General features: G+C 45.7%; 1 protein-coding gene across 1 annotated transcript; it reads left to right on the top strand.

Moving 5' to 3' along the window:
- Positions 1–1678: 1678 nt before the first annotated feature.
- On the top strand, positions 1679–26258 carry LOC102135783 (uncharacterized). Its single transcript, XM_045378524.3, is given in 5 exon segments — positions 1679–1733; positions 11642–11723; positions 16240–16366; positions 23973–25630; positions 25632–26258. Coding segments are annotated over 4 exon segments (2316 nt in total). The 5' UTR covers positions 1679–1733; positions 11642–11708; the 3' UTR covers positions 26148–26258.
- Positions 26259–27440: the final 1182 nt, after the last annotated feature.

Here is a 27440-nt window from a genome sequence, read left to right as displayed (position 1 = left end):
TTGGAGTTGATGTTTCCAGGTGGCTTTCTTCAAGCGTTGTGTTCATTAACTCTATACTTAATCATATAGTTTAAATTTTATTGTTTACTGCTGATATCAGTTTCTGTGGTATTGTAGGAGCCTCACCAGAGAGGGCACCTGTCGCCATGTTGTAAAACTCACACTTGTCTAAAAGACATGGGAAGATGAAGCTAGTTAGCTGACACAGGTGGTCACCTCCATTACCAGGTAGAGCCAGGATGAACTATGTGTGACCAAGGGTGTTGTCAAGTCCTCTTCCCTGAGGACTGATTAGTGTTTATCTTGAAAACATGTATTTAATGGGTTGTACAGAACAGTGAAGTTTCTTTCTGTCTTTTCAACCTCTTAGCTGTTTGCCTCTATTTCCCATCACATTCTGGTCTAAGGCTTATTTATTAATAAAATGGTTTTCATTTCTTTCTCTGTTATCGTCATGGAGATGATTTCTCATTTGGGAGAACAGTTTTTAGTTTTCAATTATACTTTTAACATTTAAAAAGCGAAGTAAAGCGTATTTCTTGGGCCAGGCATGTTGGCTCACGCCTGTAATCCCAACACTTTGGGAGGTCGAGACAGGTAAATAACTTGAAGTGAGGAGTTTGATACCGGCCTGGTCAACATGGTGAAACCCTGTCTCTAACAAAAATACAAAAATTAGCCGGGCATAGTGGCGCGGGCCTTTAAGGCCAGCTGCTCCCGAGGCTGAGGCAGGAGAATCGCTTGAACCCAGGAGGCAGAGGCTGCATTGAGTCGAGATCTCGCCACTGGACTCCAGCCTGGGCGACAGAGAAATACTCTGTCTCAAAAGAAACAAACAAACAAACAAAACAAAACAAAACAAAAAAAACAGAAAAAGCAAAAAGGAAATAATAATTAAAAAAAGAAAGTAATCGATCTCTTCGACAAATGTGCCAGGACAACTAAGTGGTTATCCACATGGAAAAGAATAATGGTGGATCCCTTTGTCACACCATCAAAAATTTTATTTAAAAAAGTTTTTTTTTTTTTTTTTTTTTTTTTTTTTTTTTTTTTTAAAGAGAGAGAGACGAGGAAGGTAGACCTGCGGTAGTGGGTGTCACTTGTCGCCCAGGCTGGGTTGGAACCTCAGGCTCAGCGATTCTCCCGCCGCTGCTTCCTGAGTAGCTGGGACCTCAGGCTCCCGCCCCCACGCCTCTGCTGTGTTTAAACAAGCAGCAGGTGGTGACCTCACTCTTCCCTGGCCTGAGCACTCCGTCCGGCACCCCAGGCGGTGGCTTTAGAGAAGTTCTTGAAGCTGAGCACAGGATAGACTCTCCCTCCCAAGTGAACGGACAATAGAAAGGGAGAGGATTTCTATTCTGTTCTGTGGGCCCTCAGCGTGATATCGTAGGTGCCGCCCAGGCAGGGCTTTGCATTTCACATTGTAGTTTGCATCCCCGTTCCAGACAATTCCAGGGCTTTGGAATCATGCCTCAGAGTTTCTGGCACTCTAGTCTCCAAAATCTGAAAACAGAGACGCTGGCAGGGAGACTGAGAGAGGCGCAGGTCCCTCCTCGGCCCCGCCCTCTGCCGGTTCTAAACGGCAAGGTCTCTCCGCCTCGCACCCTGCCCCTATCTCGCTGAGGCCCCGCCCACCTCCTCCCGCCTCCCGCCGAGGCCTGGCTTCTGTTCTGCGCGCGCAGATTAACGCAAACTCGGAAGCGGATCGGTTGGAGTGAAGGTCACATCGCGCGGTGAGTTTTGCTCTGTGCTGTATTAAGTTTGTGCTTCTCAGGTCCCCGATCGCTTCTGTCCCTGGGACGTGGGGTCCCCACAGACCTGGAAATTCTCGTCCGTCTTCCTTCCCCAGAGCAAATTGAGACATCCCCGTGAGAGCCCGGGGGTCGCTTCCTTTTGGGTTTAAAGTCACCCTGAGGCTGTTCCGGTCCCCGGTCTTTCTGTTATAGGGCAATGTATACACTTTCTATTGCGTAGTTTTCCTGCCCAAAACCTTGTTCTGACTCCTCCCGCCCCGCGCTATTTAAAGTCCTCACCCGCAAGGTGGATTCTTGCCTGGGGCGCGCCTCCCAGCCTCACCCTCGTCGGCCCTTGGAGTGCCGTGCCCCGGCTCCAGTCCCGGGGACGCCGAGTCCTCTGCGTGTCCTGGGATCCTGCAGACCCCATCCTTGTCCTAAGGCGCGCATCGCCCTCCCCACCTCCCTTCTCGTGCCAGGGCCTGCTGCTCCCCAAGTCTCCCCTCCGCAGTCATCGCTTCCATTGAACCCGCTCTGGGGAGGTCCCAGGGGCCTGTCCTGTGACACGGGATTTTCTTGCCTGCCGAGCTCCAGCCCCTGGAAAATACGCTCCTCCAGGATGCAGGCGTCTTACTCCAAACCCTCCTGCGATTGTGTGGGCCAAAGGGATCAGGAGACAGACAAGAGCAGTAGAAAACCTGAGACAGAGAAGAGAATAAAAAAGGCCCATAACAGACAGGAAAAATAGACGATTGGTGAGGGATATGCCAAGAGATGGCAAAAATGAAAAACAAAAAGAAAAACAACATAGGAACGCAGGAGGAGAAAAGCAACTGGAGAAATGTAGAGAAAACCCAGATGTACAGACAGATGAAGGACGGCAAGGTAGGGGGAGTGAAAGCAAAGAGGGAGGCTCATCAGAGTGAGGGAGAGAGGGAGGGATTTGGAGCCAGGACAGACAAAGCAGAGTGGTGCTTGTGTCAAGAACAGAGGGAGAAGCACAGCAGGGAGGACAACTGCGGATCTCAGGTGCCACAGAGTGGGGACAAGGGAGTATATAAGGGAAGAGAGAATTTAACAGGGAGAACAGAGGAGGCACAGAGATGACAGAAGAGACAAATTGAGGACGATTGAAAGATTGGGGAGAAAGAGCAACAAGAGATTAAATAAGTTGCGAGGATGGAGCAGAAGAGGTGGAAGAGAAGGAATAGAGGGAAGAAGGAGATAAACAGCAGAAGAGGAGAGGGGTACAAAATGAAGAGCAGAATCCCAGGGAGAAAGAAAAGAAAACAAGAGCTAGAGAGAGAAGGGGAGAATGAGAGATAGGTACAGAATTAGGGAGGGAAGCACAGTAGTGAAGAAAGAGGGGCTGGGCACAGTGGCTCACGCCTGAAATCTCCACACTTTAGGAGACTGAGGCAAGGGGATTGCTTGAGTCCAGGAGTTCAAGACCAGCCTGGGCAACATAGTGAGACCCCCCCATCTCTGCCAAAAAAGATAAGTAAATAACCAGGCTTAATGGTGTGCACCTGTACTCCCAGCTGCTCTGGAGGCCAAGCTGGGAGGATGACTTGAGCCCAGGAGGTCCAGGCTGCGGTGAGCTGATATCATGTCACTACACTGCAGCCTGGACAACAGAGCGAGACATTGTCTCAAAAGAAAAAAAAGGGGCGAGAGACCTTGGGTTTAGATGAGTGTGTGAGTTCATTGGATATGATTAGTTGTGACAGGTTGACTTCCGTGTATATAATCTAACAACTGAAAACTTGTTTAAATTATACAGACGAGATTGAGGATTTTAAAATTCGTATCTATAAGACATGTACATTCTATAAATCTTGGCATGAGAGGTATCTTCCACTTGGAATCCCTATTCAGCCAGAGGGAAGTGACTTATTCAGTTGTGAATCACTGCCTTCCCTTTTCCTAGGATGGGGTAGGACGTGGGTAGTGAAGGGGGGAAAAAGTCACTGTCTGTTATTACATAATACTTTTTAATTTAATTAATTAAATCATATTTTGAGACAGGGTCTGGCTGTATCACCCAGGCTGTTGTGCAGTGGTGTGATCTCCTCTAACTGCAGCCTCAACCTCTTGGGTTCAAGCGATCCTCCCACCTCAGCCTTCTGAGTAGCTGGGACCAGAGGCATGAGCCACCTAGCCCGGCTAATTTTTGTATTGTTTTTGTAGAAATGGGGTTTCACTATGTTTCCCAGGCTGGTCTCAAAATCCTGGGCCCAAAGGATCCTCCTGCCTTGGCCTCCCAAATTACTGGGTTTACAGGTGGGATTACAGAGATGAGCCACTGCATCTGGCCTATATAGCCTTCTCTTTTCTTTTCTTTTCTTTTTTTCTGAGGGAGTTTTGCTCTTGTTGCCCAGGCTGGTGTGCGATGGCATGATCTCAGCTCACCACAATCTCCGCTTCTCAGCTTCAAGCGATTCTACTGCCTCAGAGAGGCAGGGTATTACACTGCAGCCTGGTCAACAGAGCGAGACATTGTCTCAAAAGAAAAAAAGGGGCAAGAGACCTTGGGTTTAGATGAGTGGGTGAGTTCATTGGATATGATTAGGAATACAGGGTAACTAACAGTGAGTAGCTGGGATTACAGGCGTGCACCACCACGCCCAGGTAATTTTGTGTTTTTAGTAGAGACTGGGTTTCTTCATGTTGGTCCAGGCTGGTCTCTAACTCCCGACCTCAGGTGATCTGCCTGCCTTGGCCTCCCAAAGTGCTGGGATTACAGGCGTGAGCCACCATGCCCACACCCATAGTAGTTTTTAACATGGACATCAGGGCACGGTGGCTCACGCCTGTAATCCCAGCACTTTGGGAGGCCGAGGTGCATGGATCACGAGGTCAAGATTTCGAGACCACCCTGGCCAACACAGTGAAACCCCATCTGTACTTAACAGATACAAAAATTAGCTAGGTGTGGTTGCAGATGCCTGTAATCTCAACTGCTCGGAAGGCTGAGGCAGAATTGCTTGAATCTGGGAGGCAGAGGTTGCAGTGAGCCGAGATTGTGCCACTGCATGCCAGCCTGGGCAACAAGAGGGAAACTCCATCTCAAAAAATTAATTAATTAATTAATTAATAAAACTAAAAGCACTGGTCCTATTCACGTGTAGTCAACACCCATGACCAAATTATTTCAAAGACACCACATGCAGGAACATCCTATTGGACAATAAGAACTCTGAACATAGCTTTTGACCAATATGATCTTTCAGACCAGGGAGCCTGCATCTTGTTTTTTATGTTTTTATTGTGCAATTTGTTTTATACAATGTTTTCTGTGATCTCCGTTTATAAATTTTCACAGTACACATTGCATGTTTTATATTTTATGCATAGTTAGCTAGAGAACTAAGGGCAATGCATATATATATAAATGCTGTATTGCCTGGTGTTATGTAACTGTACCTGTGACATCATAATTGCACCCTCTGACACTGTTAGTTACTTCATATTCCTTATAATGCTGTGTATTACTTGAACTCATACATCAGAAGGTATACATCTTAAGATGTATTTCAGTTCTTATATTGTGTGCTGGTGGTAAGTAGAAGTTGTAGCTTTTTTCTTAAGAGGGAATTTTTAGAATTCTGCAGGCTGTATGAATGTACTTATTATTTGCTTGCAGGTTTTATCATGGGTTACAATAGTTTACTGATTAACATTTAAGATTTCACATATGGCTTTTCGGTATATGGTATATAATATAACTGACACACTGCACTTGTTAATTTCAATAAGTCCCTGTTCTGTGTGGATATAGGTAATTTTATGACAGGTATTCAGAAAAATGTTGTATTAACATTGTTTTCTTTTTCTTTTTTTTTTTTTTTTTTTTTTTTTTTTTTTGAGATGAAGTCTCACTCTGTCACCCAGGCTGGAGTGCAGTGGTGCAATCTTGGCTCCCTGCAAACTTTCCCTTCCAGGTTCAAGCGATTCTTGTGCCTCAGCCTCCCGAGTAGCTGGGACTGCAGGTGCAAGCCACCAGGCCTGGCTAATTGTTGTAATCTTTTCTTATCTTCCCTGTGCTGTGATTATTTGACAATACAGAATTTCCATTGATTTTGGTTACTCTGACATGAGCTTGTTGTGGATTATTTACCAATATAGTATATTGTGTGGTCCTTTAGCATCTATTTGTATACACTAGATATTCTGTAAATATGAAGAATATATACTTTTCCTTGTGTGACAGTGATATGTTTTTTGGAAACTGTGATGCACTTTAGGGTCACAGTGGAAAAATACTCCTGACTTTAGGCTTACACATGTTTGTGCCCTGTCAGTGTTTTGTCACGATATTGGAAATAGGCTTCCATAGAAATGATTTGAAGGACACATAATCGCCCTTTATTTATTAAAGAATCTTACTCCTTTTGTGCTCCTAAACTTTGAAGATCATGTCTGGGAAGTTTAAAATAAGTACTGTTTTTTGTGTCGTATTTCCACATTTCAGTATGATTTACCACCTGGGCTTCATTGGAAACGTATTGGTGTTTATATTTTGTAGCTATCTCTTCCAAATGCTTAGTGAAAAAGGTGGGAGGATCACTTGAGCCAGGGCGTTGAAGGCTGCAATGAGCCCTGTTTTTGTCACCACATTCCAGCCTGGGTGAGTGAGCTAGACTCTGTCTCAAACAAACAAGCAAATAAATGAGAGGTACAATTCCTCCTTTGAAAATAAAGAAAGAGATTTTCTTTCCTTTCATCTCTTTTCTTAGGACATTTATTTAGAAAATTTGCAAATGCATTTTCTGTCTTCTGAGGTCCTTTCCTTTCCTTTCCCTTTCCCTTTCCCTTTCCCTTTCCCTTTCCCTTTCCCTTTCCCTTTGTCTTTGTCTTTCCCTTTCCCTTTCCCTTTCCCTTTCCCTTTCCCTTTCCGTTTCGCTCTTGTTTCCCAGGCCGTAGTAAAATGGCGCGATCTCGGCTCACCGCAATTTCCATCTCCCCGGTACATGCGATTCTCCTGCCTCAGCCTCCAGAGTAGCTGGGACTACGGGCACCCGCCATCATGCCTGGCTGATTTTTATAGTTTTGTAGAGACGGGGTTTCACCATGTTGGCCAGGCTGGTCTTGAACTTCTCATTTTAGATGATCCTCCAGGCTCGGCCTTCCAAAGTACTGGGATTACAGGCCTGAGCCACCGCTCCCGGCCCAGGGATGTATTTCTGAAGAATTTGGGAGCTCGCTTTGAAAGGCAAACAAAGGCTGGGCACGGTGGCTCACGCCTGTAATCCCAGCACTTTGGGAGGCCAAGGTGGGCTGATAAAGAGGTCAGGAGTTTGAGATCGCCTGACCAACATGGTGAAACCCTGTCTCTACTAAAAACACAAAAAAATTAGCCAGGCGTGGTGGCACATGCCTGTAGTCCCAGCTTCTCAGGAGGCTGAGACAGGAGAATTGCTTGAACCTGAGAGGCAGAGGTTGCAGTGAGCCGAGATTGCACCACTGCACTGCAGCCTGGGTGACAAAGCGAGACTCCATCTCAAAAAAAAAAAAAAAAAGAAAAGAAACTAAATAATTCATCAAATGATTCCAATTTAAAGCTTTGGACCTTTAAATAATTCTGAGCTTTGAGAGGAATGTGGTCCTACAACCTGAGTCTAGTAAAATGCAGGTGCAACTTCTAAGAGTTTTCCTGACTGACCATCGTGGCTCAAGCCTGTAATCCCAACACTTTGGGATGCCGAGGTGGGTGGATCACTTGAGATCAGGAGTTCAAAACCAGCCTGGCCAGCTTGGTGAAACCCTGTCTCTACTAAAAATACAGAAAAATTACAGGCATCTGCCATGACGCCCTGCTAATATTGTGTTAGGGTTAGTGTCAGGGTTTCTCTCCCTCCCTCAGGATGAAGCTACTTAGCTGACAAAGATGGTCACCTCCATTACCAAGCAGAGCCAGGATGAACTATGTGTGACCAAGGGTGTTGTCAAGTCCTCTTCCCTGAGGACTGATTAGTGTTTATCTTGAAAACATGTACTTAATGGGTTGTACAGAACAGTGAAGTTTCTTTCTCTCTTTTCAACCTCTTGGCTATTTGCCTCTATTTCCCACCATATTCTCATCTAAAGCTTATTTATTAATAAAATAGTTTTAATTTCTTTCTCTATTATCGTCTGGAGATGATTTCTCATTTGGGAGGAGACTCTTTGATTTTCAATTATATTTTCTCACATTTAAAAAGTGAAGGAAAGAATATTTCCTGGGCCAGGCACGGTGACTCACTAGTGTAATCCCAGCACTTTGGGAGGCTGAGGCAGGCAGATCACTTGAAGTCAGGAGTTCCAGACCAGCCTGGCCAACATGGTGAAACCCCGTCTCTACCAAAAATATGAAAATTAGCTGGGCATAGCCGTGTGCACTTGTAATAGCAGCTACTCCAAAGGCTGAGGCAGAATAGCTTCCACCCAGGAGGCAGAGGCTGCAGTGAACCACGATCTCGCAACTGCTCCCCAGCACGGGCCACAGAGAAATACTCTGTCTCATAAATAAAAGGAAAGAAAAAAGTAAAAAAAGAGAAAGTAATAGATTTCTTTCACAAATGTGCTGGGACAACTAACTGGATATCCACATGGAAAAGAGTAATGTTGGATCCCTATGTAACACCATCAAAAATTTTATTTAAAAAGGGTTTTAAAAAAAAAAAAAGGGCAGACACGGTGGCTCACACCTGCAATCCCAGCACTTTGGGAGGCTGAGGCGGTCGGATCACGAGGTCAGGAGATCCAGACTATTCTGGCTAACACGGTGAAACCCCGTCTCTACTAAAAATACAAAAACTTAGCGAGGAGTCGTGACTGGCGCCTGTAGTCCCAGTTACTCAAAAGGCTGAGGCAGGAGAATGGCGTGAACCCGGGAGGCGGAGCTTGCAGTGAACCAAAATCGTGCCACTGCACTCCAGCCTGGGCGACAGAGCGAGACTCAGTCTCAAAAAAAAAAAAAAAAAAAAAAAAAGAAAAGAAAAGAAAGAAAGAAAAAAGAAAGAAAAGTAAAAGAGTGAGAGAGAGAGATGAGGAAGGGAACCCTGAGAGAGGGGATGTTACTTTGTCGCCCAGGCTGGCCTGGACCCCCAGGTCCAGCGATGCTCCGCTGTTGCTTCCTGAGTAGCTGGGACCTCAGGCTTCCTCCCCCGCGCCCGCATCCCTGCTGTGTTTAAGCATCAGATGGTGACCTCAGTTCTCCTTGGCCTGAGCACTCCATCCCGCATCCCAGGCGGAGGCCCTAGGGAAGTCTCTGAAGCTGAGCACAGGGTGGGCTCCTTCTCCTGAGTAAATGGAGAATAGAAAGGGAGAGGATTTCTTCTCTTTTCTTTTCTTTTTTTTAGACGGAGTCTCGCTCTGTCCTCCAGGCTGGAGTGTAGTTACACGATTTTGGCTCACTGCAAGCTCCACCTCCCGGGTTCACGCCGTTCTCTTTCCTCAGCCTCCCGAGTAGCTGGGACTACAGGCGTCCACCACCACACCCGGCTAATTTTTTGTATTTTTAGTAGAGACAGGGTTTCACCGTGTTAGCCAGGATGGTCTCGATCTCCTGACCTCGTGATCCACCCGCCTCCGCCTCCCAAAGTGCTGGGATTACAAGTGTGAGCCACCTCGTCCGGCATTGAGAGGATTTCTATTCTCTTCTGTGGGTCATCAGCATGAAATCGTATGTTCCTTCCAGGCAGGGCTTTGCATTTCATATTCTAGTTTGCATTCCCGTTCCACACAATTCCAGGGCTTTTGAATCGTGCCTCAGCCTTCCTGGCCGCTCTCGCCTCCAAAACCCCGAAAAACAGAGGCTCTGGGTGCGAGGCTGAGAGACGCACAGGTCCCGTCCCGGCCCCGCCCTCTGCCCGTTCTAAAGGGCAAGGTCTCAGGTCTCTGGGTCCTGCTCCCTGCCCCGATCCCAGGCCCCGTTAACCAGCTCGCGGGTGGAGTCCAGGCCTGGCTTCTGTCCTGCGTGCGCAAACCCGGAAGCGGATCGCGTGACGTGAAGGCCCTACCGCGGTGCCTGAGTTTTGCTCTGTCTTATATTAAGTCTGCCCTTCCCAGGTCCCTGGCGCTTCTGTCCCTTGGACGTGGGGACCCCACAGACCTGGAAATTCTCGCCTGTCTTCTTTCACCCAGAGCAAACTGAGAGGTCCCCGTAAGAGTCCGGAAGTTGCTTTTTGGGTTTGAAGTCGCCAGGAGGCTGGTCCCGTACCCGCTCTTTCTGCTATAGGGCAATGTATACACTTCCTATCGCATAGTTTTCCTGCTGAAAACTTTTTTTTGACTGTGTTGAGCTGGGGGACGGTCAGGTCTTTCCCTTCCCACGAGGCCATATCTCAGGCTGTTTCAATGGGGAGAAACCTTGGACAATACCCAGGCTTTCTTGGGCGGAGGTCCCTGTGGCCTTCAGCAGTACATTCTGTCCCTGGGTACTTGAGATTAGAGAATGGCGGTGACTTTTACCAAACATACTGTCTGCAAACACTTTTTAACAAAGCACATCCTGCACAGCCTTAAATCCATTATCCCTTGTCAACACAGCACATGTTTCTGCAAGCACAGGGTTGGGGACAGGGTTACAGATTAACAGCATTTCAAGGCAGAAGAATTTCTCTTAGTAGAGAAAATGGGGTTTCTTTTTTTTTTTTTTTTTTTTTTTTTTGAGACGGAGTCTCGCTCTGTCACCCAGGCTAGAGTGCAGTGGCTGGATCTCAGCTCACTGCAAGCTCCGCCTCCCGGGTTTAGGCCATTCTCCTGCCTCAGCCTCCCAAGCAGCTGGGACTACAGGCGCCCGCCACCACACCCGGCTAGTTTTTTGTGTTTTTTTAGTAGAGACCCGGTTTCACCGTGTTAGCCAGGATGGTCTTGATCTCCTGACCTCGTGATCCGACCATCTCGGCCTCCCACAGTGCTGGGATTACAGGATTGAGCCACCGCGCCCGGCAGAGATGGGGTTTCACCATGTTGGCTGGACTGGTGTCGGCCTCTTGACCCCAAGTGATCTGCCTGCCTCCGCCTCCCACAGTGCTGGGATGACCGGGCCTGAGCCACTGTGCTGGGTCTTTCTTTTGAGTTTCTGATTAGCCTTTCCAAAGGAGACACTCATATAGGCATCTATGTCAGGGAGCAGAGGGGTGACTTTGAATAGAAGGGGAGTCTGGCTCCCTAAGCAGCTCCCAGCTTGACTTTCCATTTTGCTTAGTGATTTGGGGCCCCAAGATTTATTTTCCTTACACACAGCCCAACCTTCATCCCACCTCTGGTGCACGTTGCTTGTTCTATGTGATTACTTTTGTGCCTTTGCCATCTGCTGTCTGGATCCTGGTGAGAACAAGGCCCCAAGGGAAGAGCAGAACCAGAACGTGGGGCTGTGCTGGGCTCGCCCCTCTGAGTGGAGCTCAACCCTGGCTTCACATTAGACTGCAGAGCATTTTACAAATAGAGCATTTGTGCTGCTTTAGCAGGGATTCTTATTCTGAAGGGCTGGAGTCCACCCTCAGTAATAGCTGCAGTGGCCCAGGTGCTTGTCATCTGTGTGCAGCATTGAGCATCGAAGCTCTGTGTCCCCCGTTTCTGAGGGCTGAGCTCAGCCTGTGATCCACAGAGATGAGGGGCTGTTCTCTGGATGGGGTTTGGTCAGGGATGGGTCTGTATCCTGAAGGGGAGATCAGTCCAGCCCAGCTGCCCCTGCTGCCTCGTGTGTGGGGGCTTCTCCAGGAGGGGAGTGAGATCTGAAGACCGGGGTCAAACGTACACTTACGGGTCTTCCTGTGGGGCTTTCTTATCTCTGCATGGTCTCTGGTGCAGTGGGCAGTGGGGACCATCTTTCTACAGGGTGAGGTCTCCCCTGTTCATGTGTTTTTGTCACAGGAAGGGAGTGAGTCATTTCTAACATGAAGTCTTTTTTTCACATACAGGATTGATTTCTAAAGACTCAGGTTACGTGAGGAAGCAGCTGAGAAGAGGAAAGGAAAGGAGGCAGGCATGGCCCTTCCTCAGGTGAAGTGATGTTCCTCTGGGGGTTAATCTGTCTCTTTCCTTTCTGAAATGCCAGGTATTGTAGTAGCCAGTCTCTTCTGAGTCTGAAGCATTTTGCCTGACAGGTTTGCTCGCACTCACCCATACCTGCCCTCAGTTCCTGTCACCTGCTCTGAGATTTCATCTCCTGTGACCCAGTGACATGAACTTGGGAAGAGGCTCCACTGGGCATGGTCCCGGGAAGGGCTCACACCCAGACATGGATAAACATGGAGTGTGGGCCCATTGAGGTCAGTGCTGCTGGGCAGCCTGGATGGTTCAGGGGCCACATCTGGATGTCAGCTCTTTGTGGACCAGATCAGAGAAACTACATATGAAATATATATGTTAATGTGCACAGATATCTGGTAAATTCTGGACAAGGAGATGAATAAGGGGAGATATTGTGTATGTGATTTGGTAATGCATTTGAAGCCACACTAGTAGATCAACATGTCTCTGACTCCAAACTTTTTTTTTTTTTTTTTTTTTTTTTTTTTTTTTGAGACGGAGTCTCGCTCTGTCACCCAGGCTGGAGTGCAGTGGCCGGATCTCAGCTCACTGCAAGCTCCGCCTCCCGGGTTCACGCCATTCTCCGGCCTCAGCCTCCCGAGTAGCTGGGACTACAGGCGCCCGCCACCTCGCCCGGCTAGTTTTTTGTATTTCTTAATAGAGACGGGGTTTCACCGTGTTAGCCAGGATGGTTTCGATCTCCTGACCTCGTGATCCGCCCGTCTTGGCCTCCCAAAGTGCTGGGATTACAGGCTTGAGCCACCGCGCCCGGCCACTTTTTTTTTTTTTTAAAGAGACAGGATGTTGGTCCAGGTGCGGTGGCTCACACCTGTAATCCCAGCACTTTGGGAAGCCAAGGCAGGTAGATCACTTGGAGGTCAGGAGTTCAAGACCAGCCTAGCCAATATGGTGAAACTGTATCTCTACTAAAAATACAAAAATTAGCTGGCTGTAGTGGTGCATACCTGTAATCTCAGCTTCTCAGGAGGCTGAGGCAGGAGAATCACTTGAACCCTGGAGGTAGAAGTTACCATATGCCGAAATTGTGCCACTGCACTCCAGCCTAGGAGACAGAGTGAGACTCTGTCTCAAAAGAAAAAAGAGAGAGAGAGAAGGTGTCACTCTGTGGCTTAGTTCTGGAGTACAATGGCACAATTCAGAGTTTACAGCAGCCTCAAACTCCTGGACTCAAGTAATCCCTACTTTAGCCTCCCAAAGAGCCTGAAGGATAGGCATGGGTCACCATATATATCTATGTATGTATGTATGTATGTATGTATGTATGTATGAATGTATGTATGTATTTATTTATTTATTTTAAGATGGAGTCACTCAGTCAACAAAGCTGGAGTGCGATGGCACAATCTCAGCTCACTGCAACCTCTGCCTCCCAGTTTCAAGCAATTCTTCTGCCTCAGCCTCCCGAGTTACTGGGACTACAGGCACGCACCTCCACACCCAGCTAATTTTTGTATTTTTAGTTGAGACGGGGTTTCATCATGTTGGTTAGAGTGGTCTTGAATTCCTGACCTTGTGATCTGCCTGTCTGGGACTCATAAAGCACTGGGATTAAAGGTGTGGGCCACTGAGTCCGGCCCTATTTTTTATATTGTATTTTTATTTTGTTGTCCAGGCTGGAGTGCAGTGGTGCAATCGTAGCTCACTATCGCCTTGATATCCTGGCCTCAACTGTTCCTCCCATCTTGGCCTCCCAAATTGCTGGCATTCCAGATGGGAGACAGCCAGCCCGGCTGGACTCTGCACTTTTTTGAGATGGAGTCTCGCTCTGTTGCCCAGGTTGGATTGCAGTGGCGGGATCTCAGATCACTGCAACCTCTGCCTTCTGGCTTCAAGCAATTCTTCTGCCTCAGCCTTCCGTGCATCTGGGATTACAGGTATTCACTGCCATGGCTGGCTAATTTTTTTGTATTTTTAGTAGAGATGGGGTTTCACCATATTGGTCAGGCTGGTTGAACTCCTGACCTTGTGATTCCTCCAGCTCGGCCTCCCAAAGTGCTGGGATTACAGGCCTGAGCCACTGTGCTTGGCCAAACTGCACTTTTAATGACTCAGAGTGGAATGGGAAGTGGAGATAGGCATCAGTGGTACAGGATACTTTATTATATCATTGATTTTATTTTATTTTTTATTTTTATTTTTTGAATTGACTCTCACTCTGTCGCCCAGGCAGGAGTGCAGTGGTGTGATTTCGTTTCCCTGTAGCCTCTGACTCCCGGATTACAGTGATTCTGTTGCCTCAGCTGCTTGAGTAGCTGGAATTAGAGGTGCGCGCCACCACATGTGTAATGGCATGATGGGATGTGTGTGCATGAACACATGGATGGATAAGCCCATGGTTTATGTAGAAAACACATTTGCAATAAGTTTTATTTTTTATAATAATTGTAATGATTTTAAGTATTTTTCATTGTTGTCAACTATCACAATAATGAGTTAATAGTAAGAAGGGGCCTGGAGCCATGGCTCACGCCTGTAATCCCAGCACTTTGGAAGACTGAGGCGGGTAGATCACTACGTCAGGAGTTCAAGACCAGCCTGGCTAAGATGGTGAAACCCCTTCTCTACTAAATATATAAAAATTAGATGGATGCTGTGGCAGGTGCCTCAAATCCCAGCTACTAGGGAGGCTGAGGCAAGAGAATTGCTTGAACCTGGGTGGCAGAGGTTGCAGTGAGCTGAGATTGTGCCACTGCACTCCAGCCTGTGCAATAAAGTAAGATTCCATCTTAAAAAAAAAAAGTATTGTGAAGGATTATATGCATGCCTGTGTGTGTCAATTCAGTGACCTTGTAGGATGCTCCATGTTCTCACCCTTGGACCTTTATCACATTCTCTCCACTAGGTAAACCTGTGTCAGTTTAGCTTAAAGCTGTGTCTGTTACTTAGGTGTTTATATTCACATGTGAACCCCAGACATCTGGATTCAGGTGCTCATGTTGATATTTTTAGCTATTTGATTTGTGGCAAGTTTCCTAGAGTGTGTGTGATGTAACTGTCTCCAAGTACAGATCTTTCTTCATGGGATAGTATGTTATTTTACGGCTTAAGACACGGGAAGCACTTAGAAGAGTGTGTAGCACATGGGAAGCATTCAAAAGTGTTAGTCATGGCTATTGCTGTGATCATGACAGTTTTTTGGTTTTTTGTTTTTTGGAGATGGAGTATTGCTCTGTCACCCAGGCTGAAGTGCAGAGCATGATACCGTCTCGTTGCAAACTCTGCCTCCTGGTTTCAAGCAGTTCTCTGGCCTCAGCTTCCCGAGTATCAGGGATTACAGGCACCCACAACCACACCCAGCTGATTTTTGTATTTTTAGTAGAGAGGGGGTTTCAGCATGTTCTCAGGCTGGTCTCAAACTCCTAACCTCATGATCCGCCCGCCTCGGCCTCCCAAAGTGCTGGGATTACAGTCATGAGCCACTGTGCCTGACCAATCATGATAGTTTTTAGATTCGGACTTTTCTTTCAAAGCCATTGGACTTTGTCCTTTCTAAAACACCACTTGTATCTTAGCTCATCCAGAAACTTAATATCACCTGGTATGTTGAACATTATATCTGACATGTCTCTAGAGAAAAGCCTGTGTTTGCTTTTTTTTTTTTTTTTGTGAGATGGAGTCTTGCTCTGTTACCAGGCTAAAGTGCAGTGGCATGATCTTGGCTCACTGCAACCTCCGTCTCCCAGATTCAAGCAATCCTCCTGCCTCAGCCTCTTGAGTAGCTGGGAGTACTGGCCCGCTCCATGACACCCAGCTAGTTTTTGTATTTTTAGTAGAGATGTGGTTTTGCCACATTGGCCAGGATGGTCTCGATCTCTTGACCACATTATCTGCCCGCCTTGGTCTCCCAAAGTGTTGAGATAACAGGTGAGAGCTATCACCTAGCAGTGTTTTTTTGTTTTGTTTTGTTTTGTTTTTGTTTTTTGAGATGGAGTGTCAGTCTGTTGCCCAGGATGGAGTGCAGTGGTGCGATCTGGACTCACTGCAGCCTCCGTCTCCTGGGTTCAAGTGATTCTCCTGCTTCAGCCTCCTGTGTAGCTGGGATTACAGGTACCTGCCACCATTCCTGGCTAATTTTTATGTTTTTAGGAGATACAGGTTTTCACCATGTTGGCCAGGCTGGTCTCAAACGCTTGACCTCAAATATTCTGCCTGCCTTGGCCTCCCGATGTGTTGGGATTACAGGCGTGAATCACCATGCCTGGCTCTGTGTTTCCTTTTTATTTATATAGTTTTTGTTTTGTCCATAAAATCGAGCCTTCCATAATGATTTATGGGATCTTAAAATCTTTCAAGGAAAAGTATAATAAAATGCAACAATAGGGAAAAAATATTCAAAAATACATTAACGTGGTTTTGTCAGAGCACAGTCTTTGATCAAATAAATACTTCTTTTCTCTTTTTCTCATTTCCTGTGAAGGTGATAACTCCTCCATAATGTTTTGTTGAAATGTGTGTTTCATTTTAGGGACGCGTGACTTTCAGGGATGTGGCTATAGAATTCTCATTGGCGGAGTGGAAATGCCTGAACCCTGCGCAGAGGGCTTTATACAGGGAAGTGATGTTGGAGAACTACAGGAACCTGGAGTCTGTGGGTGAGGAAAATGTCCCTGTAGGCCTGAGGAGTCTGCTCTTGTCTGTCTTGGTTCTTCCTGGTTTTGTATTCTCTTTTGTGATTTTTGCCCCATACATTTTTTTTTTTTTTTTTTTGTATTTTTTGAGATGGAGTTTCGCTCTTATTGCCTAGGCTGGAGTGCAATGGTATGATCTCAGCTCACCATAACCTCCGCCCCTCAGGATGAAGTGATTCTCCTGCCTCAGCCTCTCGAGTAGCTGGAATTACAGGCATGCGCCACCATGCCCAGCTAATTTTGTATTTTTAGTAGAGACGTGGTTTCTCCATGTTGGTCAGGCTCGTCTCTAACACTCGACCTCAGGTGGTCTGCCCACCTCGGCCTCCCAAAGTGCTGGGACCTCAGGTGGTCTGCCCACCTCGGCCTCCCAAAGTGCTGGGATTACAGGTGCGAGCCACCGTGCTCAGCTCATTCTGGTTTTTGAGGAGCATCACAGAAGCGTCTCTCACTGGCACTGTGACAATGTTCATCCCGTAAACTAATGATCATGTTCTCTAAGCAGCAGTCAGTGGTGTTGAAATTCCTCCCAGCGAGGATGTCATTCGGGCTCACAGCCTCATATGTTTGAGGCTCTTGACCGAACTCTTGTTCATTTCACATTTTTCACACCAATATGTGTCATTGTTGATTTTTAACAAGAAAACCTCTGTTCAGTTTGTTGTAGGATCAATCCTGTAGCAGATATGGTTTTCATCAATCTTAGTGAGGGAGCTTGTGAGGTTGAATGAGGTTTCCATATTTTACTTCTACTGTCATTTCCTTAAGACACAGTGGCTTTCATCTTGTCTGTTTCTATGTTTTTTGTCTGTTTGTTTGTTTGTTTTGACTCAGTCTCACTCTGGTGCCCAGGCTTGAGTGCAGTGACAAGATCTTGGCTCACTGCAACCTCCGCCTTTTGGGTTCAAGTGATTCTCCTGCCTCAGCCTCTTGAGTGGCTGGGATTACAGGCATGTGTCACCACACCTGACTAATTTTTGGTAGTTCTATTCCCGATGGCGGTTTCGCCATGTTGACCAGGCTGGTTTTGATAGCCTGGCCTGACGTGATTCAGTTGCCTTGGATTCCCAAAGTGCTGGGATTACACACATGAGCCACCGCCCCTGGCCCCATCTGAGTTTGTTTTTAAGGCTGAATAATATTCCATTTTATATGTATACCACATTTTGTTCATATATTTATCTGTTGTGAACATCTGGGTTGGTTTCTTCTCTTTATTCTTATAAATCATACTGCCAGGCTGGGTGCGGTGGCACACACCTATAATCCCAGCACTTTGGAAGGCTGAGGTGGGTGAATCACCAGAGGTCAGAAGTTCGAGACCAGCCTGTCCAACGTGGTGAAACCACATTTCTATTAAAGGTACAGTTCCTTTTCCTTTTTTTTTCTTTAAGATGGAGTATTGTTCTGTCACCCAGGCTGGAGTGCAGTGGTGCAATCTCAGCTCACTGCAAACTCTGCCTCCCGGGTTCAAGCAATCTCCTACCACAGCCTTCTCAGTAGCTGGGATTACAGACGTGCACCACCATGCCTGACTAATGTTTTGTATTTTTTTAGTAGAGACAGTGTTTCACCATGCTGGCCTGGCTGGTCTTGAACTCCTGACCTTGTGATCCACTCGCCCATCCTCCCAATGTGCTGGGATTACAGACGTGAGCCAGTGCACTCAGCCTGGCTCTGTTTTCACAAGCACATCTCTACCCACTCAGCCAGGGGATCCTTGTTCTCCCCCATCGTCTCCTACGTTGCTGCACTATACTCTTCATAGCATTTACTTGTTTTTTTGTGTGTATACGCATTTCTGGAATCTACACAGAGAATTTTGTTGAGTACATGCTTGAAACTAGAAATCAGAGGTATTGAATTTAAGAGATGTAAAACTGCTTTCACCTCAGGCCACCATACTGCTGCTTTCTTGGATCTCTTTCATTCTTGTCCCTTGCCCGTGTTGTAATTTGCATAGTTAACCTTGGGTCAATATTTTACCACTTGCTAAATTAGTTCCACTTTCCTCCAAGCTGAAGATTTGGTCTATCCTAGTGGAATTATATTCCCACAGACGTGCATGTACAAAGTTCACTCCTACAGGCCCATTACTTCCTGCCTTCCACACTTACCCTCCCTTTCCTGACGTTGTCTCACATGGTACATTGATCTGGAAGCAAATACTGTTTCTTTCCAGCCTATTGATTTTGTAATGCTGAACACCCCAATTTCCCCGTGAGCCCCTCTCCTCCAACACTACTCTCACTGAGTAAGTCAAGACCTTGTTCATCCACTGGACAAAATTATAGGAGGCTGCCTGAATCAATGTGTGCAGGCATGATGACTCAGCACATGGTCCATGAGGGATGACTTAGCACCACTGTCAGCAGCACAGCTCAGCCCTTGTGTCCCAGCTCAGCCCTTGTATCCCCCTCAATGTGGGGCTTTCTGTTCTCTTTGTATTTTCTGTGTGTAGTCATTTTCTGTACTGCCTGGGCTGACTATTGTACCTAAGAACATGTCATGGGATCCTTCAGACCTAGAATCAGGTCTTGTCCCTCACTTATCATACATGCAAATTGGGGTCATGTACATGAACACTGTCAGCTTGCTGTCTTTAATTGAGAAATAATGTTAATTTAACTCCAGGGTTGGTTTTTGGTTTTTGTTTTTGTTTTTTTGTTTGTTTGTTTGTTTTTTTAAATGGAGATTTGCTCCTGTTGCCCAGGCTGAAGTACAATGGCACTATCTCAGTTCACCATAACCTCCACCTCCCAGTTTCAGGCAATGCTTCTGTCTCAGCCTACTTAGCAGCTGGGATTACAGGCATGCACACCACGTGCTAATTTTGTGTTTTTAGTAGAGATGAGGTTTCACCATGTTGGCCAGGCTGGTCTCCAACTCCTGACCTCAAGTGATCTACCTTCCTCAGCCTCCCAAAGAGCTGGGATTACAGGCATGATCCAGTGTACCTGGCATTTTTTTTTGTTTGTTTGGTTGGTTGTTTTCAGGTGGAATTTCCCTCTTGTTGGCCAGGCTGGAGCGCAGTGGTGCAATCTCAGCTCACAGCAACCTCCACTTCCTGGGTTTAAGCAATTGTCCTGTCTCAGGTTCCCAAGTAGCTGGGATTATGCCTGGCACAAGCGTGGCTAATTTTTGTATTTGTAGTAGAGACGGGATTTCTCCATATTGGTCAGGCTGGTCTTGAACTCCCAACTTCAGGTGTTTCATCCACCTGCTTTTTAAAACAAGTGAATACTATCAGATGGCTTCATATATTTTTATAGTGCAGACTCTAAACTTCCTTTGTTTAATAAGATTTGTCAGCCTTCGGTGATTTTAATGATGTGATGCCCCTTTTCCTGTCTCACTCATTTTACTGTTCTGTCAGAAATAGCTTAGACTGGCCAGCCGCAGTGGCTTTCGCCTCTATTTCCAGCACTTTCAAATGCTGAGGTGGGTAGATGGCTCACGGTCAGGAGTTTGAGCCCAGTCGGGCAAGCATAATGAAACCGTGAATCTATGATTGCGCCACTGCACTCCAGCCTGGGTGACAGAATTAGATTCCGTTCCCCCCCCCCAAAAGAAAAATTAGCCAGGCACGGTGGCATGTGTCTGTAGTCCCTGCTACTCAAGAGGCTGAGGTGCGAGAATCTCTTTAGGTAGGAGAATCATGCCACTACACTCCAGCCTGGGTGATCAAAACAGACAAAAAAAAAAGAAAAAAAGAAAGAAATAGCTTAAACTGGAAAGCTTAAGACATAGAAATTTATTTCTCCTGGATCTGGAAAGTGGGAAATCTAAGAGCAAGATGTCAGCTAGATTGGTTCCTGGTGACAGCCTTCTAAGTGGTTTAGCCCAGCCATCTTCCTGCCCTGTCCTGACATGGTGTAAAGAGGAACAGGCAATCAGCTCTTTACTTTCTCATATTATAACAGCCCTAGGCCAGGCGCGGTGGCTCACACCAGTAATCCCAGCACTTTGGCGGCCGGGGCGGGTGGATCACGAGGTCAGGAGATGGACACCATCCTGGCTAACACGGTGAAACCCCGTCTCTACTAAAAATACAAAAAAAGTTAGCCGAGCGTGGTGGCGGATGCCTGTAGTCCCAGCTAGTCAGAAGGCTGAGGCAGGAGAATGGCGTGAACCCAGGAGGCGGAGCTTGCAGTGAGCCGAGATCGCACCAGTGCACTCCAGCCTGGAATCCGTCTCAAAAAAAAAAAAAAAAAAAAAAAAGCCCTAGTCCTGGCCGGGCGTGGTGGCTCACGCCTGTAATCCCAGCACTTTGGGAGGCGGATATGGCCAAATCACAAGAGACCAGGAGTTTGCGACCAGCCTGAGCAACATGGAGAAACCACGTCTCTACTAAAAATACAAAATTAGCCAATCTAAAAATACAAAATTAGCCAATAGTGGTGTCACTCACCGGGAGTGGTGCCTGTAATCCCAGCTACTTGGGTGGATGAAGCAGGAGACAGGAGACTCGCTAGAACCTGAGAGGCAGAGGTTGTGGTGATCCTAGATCACGCTATTGCACTCCAGCCTGGGCAACAAGAGCGAAACTCTGTCTCAAAAACAAATAAAGAGGCCGGGCAAGGTGGCTCACGCTTGTAATCCCAGCACTTTGGGAGGCTGAGGAGGGCGGATCACGAGGTAAAAGATCGAGACCAGGCCGGGCGCGGTGGCTCAAGCCTGTAATCCCAGCACTTTGGGAGGCCGAGACGGGCGGATCACGAGGTCAGGAGATCGAGACCATCCTGGCTAACACGGTGAAACCCCGTCTCTACTAAAAAATACTAAAAACTAGCCGGGCGAGGTGGCGGGCGCCTGTAGTCCCAGCTACTCGGGAGGCTGAGGCAGGAGAATGGCGTGAACCCGGGAGACGGAGCTTGCAGTGAGCTGAGATCTGGCCACTGCACTCCAGCCTGGGCGACAGAGCGAGACTCCGTCACAAAAAAAAAAAAAAAAAAAAAAAGATCATGATGAAACCCTGTCTCTACTAAAAATATAAAAATTATCTGGGCGTGGTCGTGGGCGCCTATAGTCCCAGCTACTCAGGAGGCTGAGGCAGGAGAATCGCTTGAACCCGGGAGGCAAAGATTGCAGTGTGCCGCGATTGCGCCACTGAACTCCAGGCTTGGCAACGGAGCAAGACTCCGTCTCAAAAAAATAAAAAATAAAAGAAAGAAGAAAGAAAAAATACAATTAAAAGCCCTAGTCCTATTCACAATTAGTCAACACCTGTGACCAAATTCTCTAAAAGGCCCCATCTGTAGTAACATCCTATTGGAGAATAAGAAATCTGATAATGGCTTTTAGTCAATACGAACATGCGGGCCAGAGAGCATATATCACATTTGTTTTGTTTTTATTGTGCAATTTGTTTTATACAATGTTTTCTCTGATCTCAGTGTATAAAATTTCCCAGTACTCATTGTATATTTTATATTTTATGCGTAGTGAACTAGGTAACTATGGGGAATGCATATATATAAAATTGCTGTATTGCCTGGCTGTTACAAAAGTGTAGTTGAGACATCATAATTGCGCTTTACTACGCTATTAGTCAATTATTTATTTATTTATGTACTTATTTTGGAGACAGAGTCTTGCCCTGTCACCCAGGCTGGAGTGCAATGGCACGATCTCAGCTCACTGCAACCTCCGCCTCCTGGGTTCAAACAATTCTTTTGCCTCAGCCTCCAGAGTAGCTGAGATTACAGGTGCCTGCCACCATGCCCAGCTGATTTTTTTGTATTCTTAGTAGAGATGGGGTTTCCCCAGATGGCCAGACTGTTCTTGAACTCCTGACCTCGTGATCCACTTGCCTTGGCCTCCCAAAGTGCTTGGATTACAGGTGTGAGCCACTGTGCCTGCCGTTAGTCAATTGTTATTTCTTAAAATGCTGTGTATTTTGTTTTGTTTTGTTTTGTTTTTTGAGGTGGAATCTTGCTCTGTCGCCCAGGCTGGAGAGCAGTGGTGCGATCTCAGCTCACTGCAAGCTCCACCTTCTGGGTTCAGGCCATTCTCCTGCCTCAGCCTCCAGAGTTGCTGGGACTACAGGTGCCCGCCACCACGCCTGGCTAATTTTTTTGTATTTTTTTAGTAGAGACGGGGTTTCAGCATGTTAGCCAGGATGGTCTCAATCTCTTGACCTCGTGATTCGCTACCTAGGCCTCCAAAAGTGCCAGGATTACAGGTGTGAGCCACCGCGCCCAGCCAAATGCTGTGTATTTCCTTGACCTCATACATCAGAAGGTAGTGATCTTAACATGTATTTCAGTTCTGATGTTGCATGTTGGTGGTTAAGTAGAAGTTGTGGATTTTTTCTTAAGAGGAATTGTTTAGAATTCTGCAGCCTGTATAAATGTACTCATTTACTTGCTGGTTTTATCATGGGTTCCAATATTTTATTAATTAATTTTTATAATTTTATATATGGCTTTTTGGTATGTGGTATGCAATATAACTGACACACTCCACTCGTTAAAGTCACAAAGTGCCACCGGGTGCAGTGACTCACACTGGTAATCCCAGAACTTTGGGAAGCTGAGGCGGGTGGATTACTTGAGGTCAGGAGTTTGAGACCAGCCTGGCCAACATGGTGGCCAACATGGTGAAACCCCATCTTTATTAAAAACACAAAAATTTGCCAGGCATAGTGGTGCATGCCTGTAATCCCAGGTACTCAGGAGTCTGAGGCAGGAGAATCACCTCCACCCAGGAGGCAGAGGTTGCAGTGAGCTGAGATCGCACCATGGCACTCCAAGCTGGAGTGAAAGACCCTGTCTCAAAAAAATAAATATACAAAAAATTTAAAAGCGCCTGTTTTGTGTGGATATAGGTAATTTTATGACATTTATTCAGAAAAATATTGTATTAACTATTTTTTTTTTTCTTTTTTTTTTTTTTTGAGGTGGAGTCTCACTTTGTCACCCAGGCTGGAGTGCAGTGGTGTGATCTCGGCTCACTGCAACCTCTGCCTCCTGATTCAAGTGATTCTTGTGCCTCAGCCTCCCAAGTAGCTGTGACTGCAGGCGCGGACCACCATACTTGGCTAATTTTTGTAATCTTTTCTTATCTTCTCAGTGCTATAATTGTTTGATAGTACAGAATTTCCATTGCTTTTGGTTATCCTTATATGAGCTTGTTGTGGATTATTTACCAATATTGTATATTGTGTGGGGTTTTTTTTTGTAGCATTTATTTGTATACAGTGAATATGCTTTAAATGTGAAGAATACATATTTTTCTCTTCGTTGATGTGACAGTGATATGTTTCTTGCAAATTGTGATACACTTTAGGGTCACAGTGGAAAAATACTCCTCACTTTAGGCTTACACATGTTTGTGCCCTGTCAGTGTTTTGTCATAATACAGAAAATAGACTTCCATAGAATTGATTTGAAGGACATATAATTGCCCTTTATTTATTAAAGAATCTTACCCTTTTGTGTTCCTAAACTTTGAAGATCATGTTTGGGAAGTTCAAAATAAGTCTTGTTTTTTGTGTCATATTTACACACTTCAGTATGATTTGCCATCTAGACTTAATTGGAAACCTGTTGGTGTTTATATTTTGTAGATATCTCTTCCAAATGCATGATGAAGGAGGTCTTGTCAACAGGGCAGGGCAATACAGAAGTGTTCTACCCAGGGACATTGCAAAGACCTGAAAGTCATCACATTGGAGATTTTTGCTTCCAGGACATTGAAAAAGAAATTCATGACATTGAGTTTCAGTGTCAAGAAGATGAAAGAAGTGGCCATGAAGCACCCATGACAAAAATTAAAATCTTGACTGGTAGTACAGACCAATATGATCAAAGGCATGCTGGAAATAAGCCTATTAACGATCAGCTTGGATCAAGTTTTCATTCACATCTGCCTGAATTGCACATATTTCAGATCAAAGGCAAAATTGCTAGTCAACTTGAGAAGTCTACCAGTGATGCTCCCTCGGTTTCAGCATCCCAAAGAATTTCTTGTAGACCCCAAATCCGTATTTCTAATAACTATAGGAATAATTTCTTGAATTCTTCATTACTCACACAAGAACAGGAAGTACACATGACAGAAACATCTTTCCAATGTAATGAGAGGGGCAAAGCCTTTAATTGTAGCTCACTCTTAAGGAAACACCAGACAATCCATTTAGGAGACAAACCATATAAATGTGATGTATGTGGCAAGCTCTTTAATCATAAGCAGTACCTTGCATGCCATCAGAGATGCCACACAGGTGAGAAACCTTACAAGTGTAATGAATGTGGCAAGTCCTTCAGTCAGGTGTCATCCCTTACATGCCATCGTAGACTTCATACTGGAGTAAAACCTTACAAGTGTAATGAGTGTGGCAAGATCTTTGGTCAAAATTCAGCCCTTGTAATTCATAAGGCAATTCATACTGGAGAGAAACCTTACAAGTGTAATGAATGTGATAAGGCTTTTAATCAACAATCAAACTTTGCACGTCATCATAGAATTCATACTGGAGAGAAACCTTACAAATGTGAAGAATGTGACAAAGTTTTCAGTCACAAATCAACCCTTGAGACACATAAGAGAATTCACACTGGAGAGAAACCATACAAATGTAAGGTTTGTGACACAGCTTTCATGTGGCATTCACAGCTGGCTCGACATACCAGAATTCACACTGGAGAGAAAACTTACAAGTGTAATGAGTGTGGCAAGACTTTCAGTCACAAGTCATCCCTTGTATGCCATCGAAGACTTCATGCCAGAGAGAAATCTTATAAATGTAAGGTTTGTGACAAGGCTTTCATGCGGAATTCACAACTGGCAAGACATACTAGAATTCACCCTGGAGAAAAACCTTACAAGTGTCATGAATGTGGCAAGACCTTTGGTCAAAATTCAGATCTTTTAATTCATAAATCAATTCACACTGGAGCGCACCCTTACAAATGTGAAGAATGTGAAAAAGTTTTCAGTCGCCAGTCAAGCCTTGAGACACATAAGGTAGTTCATACTGGAGAGAAACCATACAAATGTAAGGTTTGTGACAAGGCTTTCGCGTGTCATTCCTATCTAGCAAAACATACTAGAATTCATAGTGGAGAGAAACCTTACAAGTGTAATGAGTGTGGCAAGACCTTCAGTCACAGGTCATACCTTGTATGCCATCGTAGAGTTCATAGTGGTGAGAAACCTTATAAGTGTAATGAGTGCGACAAGACCTTCAGTTGCAGGTCATCCCTTCATTGCCATCGTCGACTTCATAGTGGTGAGAAACCTTACAAGTGTAATGAGTGTGGCAATACCTTCCGTCACTGGCCATCCCTTATATACCATCGTAGACTTCACACTGGAGAGAAATCTTACAAATGTACTGTTTGTGACAAGGCTTTTGTGCGTAATTCACTCCTGGCAAGACATAATAGAATTCACACTGCAGAGAAACCTTACAAGTGTAATGAATGTGGGAAGGTTTTTAATCAACAATCACACCTTTCACGTCATCATAGAATTCATACTGGAGAGAAACCTTAGAAATGTGAAGCGTGTGACAAAGTTTTCAGTTGGAAATCACACCTTAAAAGACAGAATTCATACTGGAGAGAAGCCATACAAATGTAAGGTTTGTCACAAGACTTTTGCGAGTGATTCACTCTGGCACAACATACTGGAATTCACACTGGAGAGAAACAAGTGTAATGAGTGTGGCAAAGCCTTTAGTGGACAGTCAACACTTATTCCCCATCAGGCAGTTCATGGTGTGGGGAAATTTGACTAATGTAATGATTCTCACAGTCTTCAGTAATGCTAAAACCATTGCAAATCATTTGAGAACCCATAATGAAGGGATATCTTACAAGTGTAATAAATGTGGTAAAGTTTTCAGACATCGTTTGTACATTGCAGTTCATTGGCAAACTCATACTGGAGAGAAACCTTACAAAGGTCATGACTGTGGCAAGGTCTTCAGTCAAGCTTCATCCTATGCAAAACATAGGAGAATTCATACAGGAGAGAAAGCTCACAAGTGTGGTGATTGTGGCAGAGCCTTTACTTCATGTTCACACCTCATTAGACATCAGATAATCCATACTGGACAGAAATCTTACAAACGTCATAAGTGTGGCAAGGTCTTTATTCTGAGGTCACTCCTTACAGAACATGAGAAAATTCATTTTTGAGCTAACTGTTCCCAATGAAATGAGTATAGCAAACCATCAGGCATTAATTGACATTAGAGTCAATTCAGCATTGACTCGAGTTTCTGTTGACTTAACATTGAGTTCAAGCCTTAATTGACATTAAAGTGTTTGTGTTAAGAGGATTGGGCCAGGTGTGGTGGCTCAGGCCTGTTGTGCCAGCACATTGGGAGGCCAAGGCAGGTAGATTACTTGAGGTCGGGAGTTTGAAACCAGCATGGCCCACACATGTTAGCCACTTGTCTCAGCCTGTTTTTTGTTTCTGATTTTCTATTATTATTATTATTATTATTATTGGAGATAGTACTTTTTTTTTTTTTTTTTTTTTGAGACGGAGTCTCACGCTGTTGCCCAGGCTGGAGTGCAGTGGCACGATCTCCGCTCACTGCAAGCTCCGCCTCCCGGGTTCCCGCCATTCTCCTGCCTCAGCCTCCTGAGTAGCTGGGACTACAGGCGCCCGCCACCGCGCCCAGCTAATTTTTTTTGTATTTTTAGTAGAGACGGGGTTTCACTGTGGTCTCGATCTCCTGACCTTGTGATCCGCCCGCCTCGGCCTCCCAAAGTGCTGGGATTACAGGCTTGAGCCACCGCTCCCGGCCGGAGATAGTACTTTTCAAAGAGATAGTACTTCTTTGAGATAGTACTTTTTAAAAGGAGTATCAGCTGGGTGTGGTGGCTCACGCCTGTAATCCCAGCACTTTGGGAAGGCGGGCGGATCACGAGGTCAGTAGATCAAGACCATCCTGGCTAACATGGTGAAACCCCGTCTCTACTTAAAAAAATACAAAAAAACCAGCCGGACGAGGTGGCGGGCACCTGCAGTCCCAGCTACTTGGGAGGCTGAGGCAAGAGAATGGCGTGAACCTGGGAGG

Source organism: Macaca fascicularis, chromosome 19, assembly GCF_037993035.2.
Source record: "Macaca fascicularis isolate 582-1 chromosome 19, T2T-MFA8v1.1".
Lineage (NCBI taxonomy): Eukaryota > Metazoa > Chordata > Mammalia > Primates > Cercopithecidae > Macaca > Macaca fascicularis.
Note: the sequence above shows the minus strand (reverse complement) of the source record. Positions and strands in the feature narration are given on the sequence as shown.